This window comes from Borostomias antarcticus (assembly GCF_949987555.1).
Source record: "Borostomias antarcticus genome assembly, chromosome: 29".
NCBI classification, from domain to species: domain Eukaryota; kingdom Metazoa; phylum Chordata; class Actinopteri; order Stomiiformes; family Stomiidae; genus Borostomias; species Borostomias antarcticus.
This window is the reverse complement of record NC_140262.1, coordinates 1,552,560-1,562,242: the sequence shown is the minus strand read 5'-3', so window position 1 is coordinate 1,562,242 and position 9,683 is coordinate 1,552,560. Positions and strand designations below refer to the sequence as shown.

The following is a 9,683-nucleotide window of genomic DNA, read 5'->3' as shown; positions in this document are numbered from 1 at the left end:
GTGCTGCTATCATTCATTGTATTCACTGTGTGTGTGTCTGTGTGTGTCTGTGTGCGTCTGTGTGTCTGTGTGTGTCTGTGTGTGTGTGTGTGTGCGTGTGCGTGCTTCCTACAAAGTTGAAGTGCCTGGAGGAGGAGAGGCCACGCTGGGAGGACGAGCTCTCCAAGTACAGAGAGATCATCAACAGGCAGAAGGCCGAGATTCAGAGGCAGCGAGACAAGCTGGGAGAGATTACCAGCCTGGAGGAGCAGCACCAACGGTGAGCGCACTCACACACACACACACACACACACACACACCCACACACACACACACGCTCGTTATCACTCAATCTAAATTAGTGTCTGCCCCTCATACAGTATTTAAGTGATGACTAACAGAGGCTGCTCTCGTCAGGGCATATCGGCACAAATCGAGTGCGCTTTCCACATCTAACGCTACATAATTGAAGTCTGGTCTGAGCCTGAGTGGAGAGGGGGGTGCTGGGTATTCTGGGATGTGTAGATCTGGCCCTGGGACATGGTTGGGAATTGTAGAGAAATTCACTCGCTGTGCAAGTCAGTCACAGAGAATATCACTAATGAGGAATCCTTAGTGTGGGAGTTTACTATTGCCACACACACACACACACACACACACACACACACACACACACATGCATGTGCATACCAAAGCATGTGTGGTCACATTATTGACATGTACACACTCGCCAACATGGGAATTATTTAGTAGCATTACACACAAATGCTGCATTACAGTAGCTTGACCAATGACCCCCTCTGTGACCTTGTGGCGAACGAGTGTCAATCCTCCAGCGTGGGGGTCCGGTTCTGTCCACGTCCTGATTGGTCGAGACAGAACCAGAAAGGGGGTAAGGCAGTATTGACCTAAGACTTTGAATTATACGTTATAAGTTGAATATGTGGCCTACTTTCCCCATCTGTCAGAGCTCTGCCAGCTAGGTCGAGAACTAATTGAACCCGGGAGAGGAGGGAGCTGCAGAGGAATGAGAAATAAGAACAATTAATTGACCCTCAGTTGGACTCTCTCCAGTTTTCAGGCCGGCTGATGCTGTTGGATATTGTTGTAGAGTCCAGTAAAACCGCAAAACACAGTTTGAGGGGCCGCCCCTGTAGCTCACCGGGTAAGGCGCGCCCCATATAAATGCTAGTCCTTTTGCGCTGCGGACCCGGGTTCGATTCCCGGCTCGGGTCCTGTGCCTCATGTCCTCCCCTCTCTCTCTCCCACGTTTCCTGTCTCTCTCAACTGTCCTGTCCCATTAAAGCTGAAAAGCCCTAAAAAAATATGATAAAAAAACCCCAAAACACACAGTTTGAGATTGGCATTTATGTGTTAAAACCTTATTATAAGACACGCTTGTTGGATCCTAGTGGGCGTTTCATGGATGCTTTACGCGAGCGCATGTATTTGTGTGGTCTGTGTGGTTGCTATTCTTGCACTTTGCCTTCAGCACTAGATTATGCTCTTAAGTCACTTGTTTTAGAAAGAGATGCACTTGTGAGTTCTGGCAAGTAGTAGTACACTGGCTTTTCCTACGATAAATGCAATTAGTTTGGATAAAAGCGTCAGCTAAATGTCTGATGTAACCGTAATGTTATGGTCTCACACCGAGCGCGTGCTTCTGTCCACCTCACTCGCTCACCGCCCGCGTCTCCGCGCCTCGTCCCCCGTCCCCCTCTCCCCCCCAGCGATGAACAAGAGACGGCGGCGCTGCGCGAGGTGGTGGACGGCCTGGACGCCCAGATCGTCGACCTCCACCGGGACATCCAGGGCAGCCGGACGCGCGAGGCCGAGCTCCTGGGCTTCACGGAGAAGCTGACCAGCAAGAACGCCCAGCTGCAGGCGGAGAGCAACGGGCTGCAGGCTCGCCTCGACCGCCTAGGCTCCGCCTCCCGGGACCTGCAGGGCCGGCTGGAGGAGACCCAGAGGGCGCTGGCCAACCAGGTGAGGACCCGCCTTCTGACGGACGGACGGACGGGGGGTGGCGGTCAAGCTTCGCCGCCGCTTGCACGGCGCGTTCCCGTTACGGCACCGTGACTCGCTCGTTGAAGCCAGCGTTGTAAATGACGGCGTTTAAACCGTACCACTTCCTGCTTAGCCACAACAGCTGTACGGCTACACTAGATCAGATTATTATTATTTATTTACTTTCAACTGTCGTATCAAACCGTCCCAATGACCTGACGCCATCAGCCCCGTTCGACCGAAGTACGTGTCCCCCCCCTCACGACCCCCCCCCCGCCCTCCTCCGTTGTGCAGACGGAGTGTCTGAGGAGGGAGGAGTCTCAGCGGCGGGGGGAGGTCCAGGCGCTGCAGGAGGAGAGGGCGGCGCTGCAGGAGGAGACGGCGCGCCTCAACACCCGCGTGGAGGAGCTGCGCGACGAGCTGACCACCCAGAAGAGGAAGCAGGCGGCCAACATCAAGGACCTGACCAAGCAGCTGACGCAAGGTCAGAGACCGACCGCTTCACAACTAACATTCAGCCAACTCGAGGTCAGAGGTTATTACAGCTAAGCGTCTAACACAAGGTCAGAAACGGACCATATTAAAACCAAGCTGTTGGCTAACTCAAGGTCAGAAGCGTATTATAACTAAGCATTTGGCTTAACGCAAGGTCCGAAACTGATTATGTTACATCTAAGCAGCTAACGCAAGGTCAAAAACTGACCATGTGATCACTAAGCAGCAGACGTACTGTATGGTTAGGAACCAACCGCAGGATAATTAAGTTGACCAACCGAGCAGTGAACCGTTAAAGGATAAGGTAACTGAATGTCATGTTTAGCCCTATTCCTGGCTTCCCTGGCATGTATCTGACTAGTACAGGTTCAAATATTTCTGTTTTGTGCAGTACAGTCGTCGTCCTGTAAACACCATAGGTCTTTTCGCCTCTGCATTTCAGAACAACAGTAACTTGTAAACAGTACTAATTTCACCGAACAAACAACAGCCATCCCTTCACACTGTAAACCTCTGCGAAATTCATCCGAATCTGAATTGTGTGGAGGTTTACAGCGTGAAGGCTATTGTATGTTTGGTGAAATTAGTACTTTCGAAATGCAGAGGCGAAAGGACCTATGGTGTTTACAGGACGACTTCAGAGCTTGGAAGCATAAACCATGGAATTCCTGAACTTGAAATCCACGTATATCATACTTTAGAGTTTTTCGAGTGTGCCCATAGCTACAGTAGCAACGAGCCAGGGTGCGCGCGCCGACGTTATTGTTATTATTAACATAAATATTTTAACCTGTACTAGTCAGATACATGCCAGGGAAGCCAGGAATATGGCTAAACATGAAATAGTGTCCTTATCCTTTAAGACTCTTCCCTTTTATCGAGCCAAACGGCAGTCACGAGAAACGTAACCATATTCTAACCAAACACAAATGACAAGCTATCAGGCTTTGCCTTTGTTAGTCCTTCCCCAGTCAGGCACGTACCTACAGTCCCACATTCAGCAAGGTCACAGTGGCTGAGACAAGGTCAGAATCGGCCCGTTGCCGGATATCAATCTCTCTAGAGGGTGTCCTCCATTCTCCTGCTGGCTTATCCAGTCACGTGGTCATATTCCACAGAGGTGACCGTCTTTGAACGTCATGTGTTAAGCTTCTGTGTGGGGAGGCTAGGCTAGAGTCTGTGGGGAGGCTAGACTAGAGTCTGTGTGGGGAGGCTAGACTAGAGTCTGTGTGGGGAGGCTAGACTAGAGTCTGTGTGGGGAGGCTAGACTAGAGTCTGTGTGGGGAGGCTAGGCTAGATTCTGTGTGGGGAGGCTAGACTAGAGTCTGTGTGTGGAGGCTAGGCTAGAGTCTGTGTGGGGAGGCTAGACTAGATTCTGTGTGGGGAGTCTAGACTAGATTCTGTGTGGGGAGGCTAGGTTAGAGTCTGTGTTGGGAGGCTAGGTTAGAGTCTGTGTGGGGAGGCTAGACTAGATTCTGAGTGGGGAGGCTAGGTTAGAGTCTGTGTGGGGAGGCTAGGCTAGAGTCTGTGTGGGGAGGCTAGGTTAGAGTCTGTGTGGGGAGGCTAGGTTAGAGTCTGTATGGGGAGGCTAGGTTAGAGTCTGTATGGGGAGGCTAGGTTAGAGTCTGTGTGGGGAGGCTAGACTAGATTCTGTGTGGGGAGGCTAGACTAGAGTCTGTGTGGGGAGGCTAGACTAGAGTCTGTGTGGGGAGGCTAGACTAGAGTCTGTGTGGGGAGGCTAGACTAGAGTCTGTGTGGGGAGGCTAGACTAGAGTCTGTGGGGGGAGGCTAGACTAGAGTCTGTGTGGGGAGGCTAGACTAGAGTCTGTGTGGGGAGGCTAGGTTAGAGTCTGTGTGGGGAGGCTAGGCTAGAGTCTGTGTGGGGAGGCTAGACTAGAGTCTGTGTGGGGAGGCTAGACTAGAGTCTGTGTGGGGAGGCTAGACTAGAGTCTGTGTGGGGAGGCTAGACTAGAGTCTGTGTGGGGAGGCTAGGCTAGAGTCTGTGTGGGGAGGCTAGGTTAGAGTCTGTGTGGGGAGGCTAGACTAGAGTCTGTGTGGGGAGGCTAGACTAGAGTCTGTGTGGGGAGGCTAGGTTAGAGTCTGTGTGGGGAGGCTAGACTAGAGTCTGTGTGGAGAGGCTAGACTAGAGTCTGTGTGGGGAGGCTAGACTAGAGTCTGTGTGGGGAGGCTAGACTAGAGTCTGTGTGGAGAGGCTAGACTAGAGTCTGTGTGGGGAGGCTAGACTAGAGTCTGTGTGGGGAGGCTAGACTAGATTCTGTGTGGGGAGGCTAGACTAGAGTCTGTGTGGGGAGGCTAGACTAGAGTCTGTGTGGGGAGGCTAGGTTAGAGTCTGTGTGGGGAGGCTAGGTTAGAGTCTGTGTGGGGAGGCTAGACTAGAGTCTGTGTGGGGAGGCTAGACTAGAGTCTGTGTGGGGAGGCTAGGTTAGAGTCTGTGTGGGGAGGCTAGGCTAGATTCTGTGTGGGGAGGCTAGGCTAGAGTCTGTGTGGGGAGGCTAGGTTAGAGTCTGTGTGGGGAGGCTAGAGGCTAGACTAGAGTCTGTGGCTGCTGGTGCTGGAGGGGTTGAGAGAGACGGATGGGGAGAGGAGGAGATGGAGAGGGCATGCTGGGGGGCGGAGAGAGAGAGAGGGGGAGAGAGAGAGACGGGAGGAAGGCGAAGGAGCGGAGCGCCAATGGACCCATTGTCATATCTGTGGGCAAGGCGTGGGGTGGAGTTATTTTTAGAGCCTCTCTAGCTCTCTCTCTCTCTCTCTTTCTGTCTCTTTCCGTCTCCCTCTCTCTCTCTCTCTCTCTCTCCCTCTCTCTCTCTCTCTCTCCCTCCCTTGTTCTCTCTCTCTCTTTCTCCCTCTTTCTGCGCTCTTTGTCTTTCTCTCTCTCTCTCTGTCTGTCTCTCTTCACTGCTTCTTCCTGGGCAGTATAGAAATGTGTGTGTGTGTGTGTGTGTGTGTGTGTGCGTGCGTGTGTGCGCGTGCGTGTGTGCGTGCGTGTGTGCGTGCGTGCGTGCATTTGTGTTGTGCTTGTGTCCCTTGGCTGGAGAAGCTTTTAGTTGTAATGCAGTTGACACGCAGGGCAGATGGGGATTCACTGGGGAGATAGCGCTGTCATTGCTCCGCTTTCAAGGAGCACGACCATCAGTGGAATTAGACGATTGTCAGTCTGTCTGTGTGTGTGTGTGTGCGTGCGTGCGTGCGTGTATGTATGTGTGTTTGCGCTTGTGTGTGTGTGCTAAACTGTATGCACACGCAGTAGCTGTGTGTGTCAGTCTGTGAATGGTCAGCCGTTACATGTTCCCGTTTCTGCCCCCCCCCCCCCCCCCCTCCCCCCCCAGCCCGTAAGAGGCTGGACCAGGCGGAGAACGGAGGCTGTGACCGGGAAGTCAGCAGCATGGGCAGCCGTTCCAGCTCGTCAGGTACACGGTCCAGCACACACCCCTCCTGCTGTCAGAGCTCCCCAGGTACACCAGCACACACACACACACACACACACACACACACACACACGCTGCTGTCAGAGCTCCCCAGGTACACCAGCACACACACACACACACACACACACACACACACACACACCCCTCCTGCTGTCAGAGCTCCCCAGGTACACCGGCACACACACACACACACACACACACACACACACACCCCTCCTGCTGTCAGAGCTCCCCAGGTACACCGGCACACACACACACACACACACACACACACACACACACACACACACACACACACACACACCTCCTGCTGTCAGAGCTCCCCAGGTACACCGGCACACACACACACACACACACACACACACACTTCCGTCAGTCCCCCAGGTACACCAGCACACACACACACACACACACACACACACACACACACACACACACACACCCCTCCTGCTGTCAGAGCTCCCCAGGTACACCAGCACACACACACACACACACACACACACACACACTTCCGTCAGTCCCCCAGGTACACCAGCACACACACACACACACACACACTTCTGTCTGAGTCCCCCAGGTACACCAGCACACACACACACACACACTTCTGTCAGTCCCCCAGGTACACCAGCACACACACACACACACACACTAATCAGTCCCCCAGGTACACCAGCACACACACACACACTTCTGTCAGTCCCCTAGGTACACACACACACACACACACACTTCTGTCAGTCCCCCAGGTACACCAGCACACACACACACACACACTTCTGTCAGAGTTCCTTTGCAAAAAACAAAAAAAACGAGAGCGCAGACTATGACAGGAAACGAGGAAACGTACGCCTTCAGAGCTTTGGGCGCACGTCAACGTTTAATTGGACTCCTCCTCCTCGTCAGACACTCACCGTCGTGTCTCGCGACAAAAGAACACGATGACAGTGACGGATGAGTGGGAGAACAAATAAAAACAAGCTAGAGAACACAATGCAGAACAGTCATTTGTCTAAAACGTCAATGTTCCCTCCACCCCCCCCCAGGTTCTTTGAACGCTCGTCATGGCGGGGGAGGAGGAGGCGGCGGCGTGGAGGAGCGCTCCCCGGAGAGCCAGCCAGGCCCCCCGGCGCCGGTGGACAGCTTCCCCGAGGTGGACAAGGCGGTGCTGGTGGAGCGCATCGTGCGCCTCCAGAAGGCCCAGGCGCGCAAGCAGGAGAAGATCGAGTTCCTGGAGGATCACATCAAGCAGCTGGTGGAGGAGATCCGCAAGAAGACCAAGTGAGTGGAGGAGAGATGGAGGAGCGGGAGGAGGGGGGAGACATTGACGTTTTTTTTGTCAACCCGACGTGCACAGATATTGCCGGACGGAACATTTTTGCAGCCGAATGTGCTCCGAGAGTCACGCAGTCACGCGTAAGGCGTCCCGTAAATCATAGCTATACCGGAACATAGCCTGTGAAACCCGCCAGATGCTACGGACGAGCTAGCTGGCTGAGGGATTCAGTTCCCGATGCTCGGTGTTAATGGCAGCAACGAAAAGAAGAGTTTGAAACGCGGCGTCTCCCTGGCTCCGGTCTCTCTCTGTCGCTCTCGCTCTCTCTCTCGCGCTCTCTCTCTCGTGCTCTCTCTCTCTCTCTCTCTCTCGCGCTCTCTCTCTCGTTCGCACTCTCTCTCTCTCTCTCTCTCTCTCTCTCTCTCGCAGGCTGTCAGGGTTCTGCGTCGGGACACCGCGGCGCTACTCTGCGTGTTCTGAGGGGGGGTTCCGAGGGGGGGGGGGTTCCTCAGAGACTGTTGTGTTGACGGCTGTGGGAGGAGCGCTTGGCGGGTCATCCTCTCCTCCTCTACCCGCTCTGGGTCTTCACAGACTTGCAATCTGTTCACCAGACGCAGGAATCGGACGGCGTTCATGGCATATAGACGCATGCGCACACACACACACACACACACACACACACACACCAAAGCCCACTGCGAATGACATGCACACACCTAAACTAAACTCATACATAATGTATAAGCTACACGTGTGCACTCACCAACGCGTTCTCACACACACACGCGCACGTACAGGCGCACAAACACGCACGCGCGCACACACACACACACACACACACATACTGTACACACGCCTCCATCCCATCCTCTGACAAACCATATTACCAGTGGTATTTCTAGCAGCTGGCCCCGGGGGCAGCGATGTGTCACAGCATCCTAATGATGCCGCTTCCATATTCATGGACAGAGCTGAGAGAGTCTGAGACAGCAGGGATCAGGAGTTGGATGGATAAGACCTCACACTTGACTCTGATTGGACCATATTCAATGATGGATTCCACGGAAGGTTGCCTCTGTTTGCCTCCGCTTCCCTCCTCTCCCTCTCTCTCCTCTTCCTCTCTCTTCCCTCCTCTCCCTCTCTCGCCTCTTCCTCTCTCTTCCCTCCTCTCCCTCTCTCTCCTCTTCCTCTCTCTCCTCTTCCTCTCTCTTCCTTCCTCTCTCTTCCCTCCTCTCCCTCTCTCTCCTCTTCCTCTCTCTTACCTCCTCTCCCTCTCTCTCCTCTCCCTCTCTCTCCTCTCCCTCTCTCTCCTCTTCCTCTCTCTTCCTCCTCTCCCTCTCTCTCCTCTCCCTCTCTCTTCCTTCCTCTCTCCTCTCCCTCTCTCTCCTCTTCCTCTCTCTTCTCTCCTCTCCCTCTCTCTCCTCTTCCTCTCTCTTCCCTCCTCTCCCTCTCTCTCCTCTTCCTCTCTCTTACCTCCTCTCCCTCTCTCTCCTCTTCCTCTCTCTTCCTTCCTCTCCCTCTCTCTCCTCTTCCTCTCTCTTCCCTCCTCTCCCTCTCTCTCCTCTTCCTCTCTCTTACCTCCTCTCCCTCTCTCCTCTCCCCCTTTCCACCATCCTCTCCTTCTCTTTCCTCTCCCTCTCTTCCTTCCTCTCTCCTCTCCCTCTCTCTCCTCTTCCTCTCTCTTACCTCCTCTCCCTCTCTCTCCTCTTCCTCTCTCTTCCCTCCTCTCCCTCTCTCTCCTCTTCCTCTCTTACCTCCTCTCCCTCTCTCCTCTCCCCCTTTCCACCATCCTCCTTCTCTTTCCTCTCCCTCCCTTCCTCTCCCCCTCTCTTCTCTCCTCTTTTCCCTCCTCTCTCATCCGTCCGCTCCCTCTCTCTCCTCCTCTCTTCCTTCCTCTCCCTCTCTCTTCTCCTCTTTTCTCTCTCTCTCTCTCTCCCTCTCTCTTTCTCATCTCTTTCTATTGCTTGGATCGGATCCATCAGCCGCAACCTAAATACATAAGCGGAGAAATGGAGGCTGGATCCCCCGATGGCCGGGCTTAATTTAGCACATATTAATTCGGCTAAGTGGGGAGAATCTTAACCAGCCAGTCCGTGTGAATCTGTCCTTTTCCTCCTCTCTGGGCCCCCGGGACGACACGACATCCAGGAGCCGACGACCGCGAAGAGAGGGAGAGATGGAGGGAGCGGGAGGGAGAGAAGGGGGGATGAATAAGAGCCGTTTTCTCCCACACATCACGCGGCCGAGACCTTGAGCCGCTCGCTGTCCTCGCGTCCGTCTCACACACACCACACACACACACACACACACACACACAGCACACACAACCTGAACCTCGTCCATCAGCCGCGAGGTAAACGGGCTGATTTATCCCCGCCGAGGAAGCCCTCTGGTCTCCCCAGGCGTAAACCAGCCATCCCATTGATAAACCCCCGCCGCGTCCTCGTCACATCTGTCCCCACCCGTCCTGACACCCCGCG

At 54.1% G+C, this 9,683-nt stretch overlaps 1 protein-coding gene across 2 annotated transcripts in view; it reads left to right on the top strand.

Annotated features, from left to right (window-relative positions):
* ccdc186 (coiled-coil domain-containing protein 186) overlaps positions 1 to 9,683 on the top strand; it is a 32,160-nt gene that overhangs the window by 11,969 nt on the left and 10,508 nt on the right. Inside the window, exons 10-14 of one of the 2 annotated variants that reach the window (XM_084459695.1) lie at positions 117 to 259; positions 1,710 to 1,965; positions 2,281 to 2,470; positions 5,829 to 5,909; positions 6,974 to 7,208. In XM_084459695.1, coding sequence (XP_084315821.1) covers positions 117 to 259; positions 1,710 to 1,965; positions 2,281 to 2,470; positions 5,829 to 5,909; positions 6,974 to 7,208 — 905 coding nt within the window. Of the gene's footprint in view, positions 1 to 116; positions 260 to 1,709; positions 1,966 to 2,280; positions 2,471 to 5,828; positions 5,955 to 6,973; positions 7,209 to 9,683 lie in introns of both variants that reach the window. The other variant, XM_084459694.1, reaches the window with a different exon arrangement.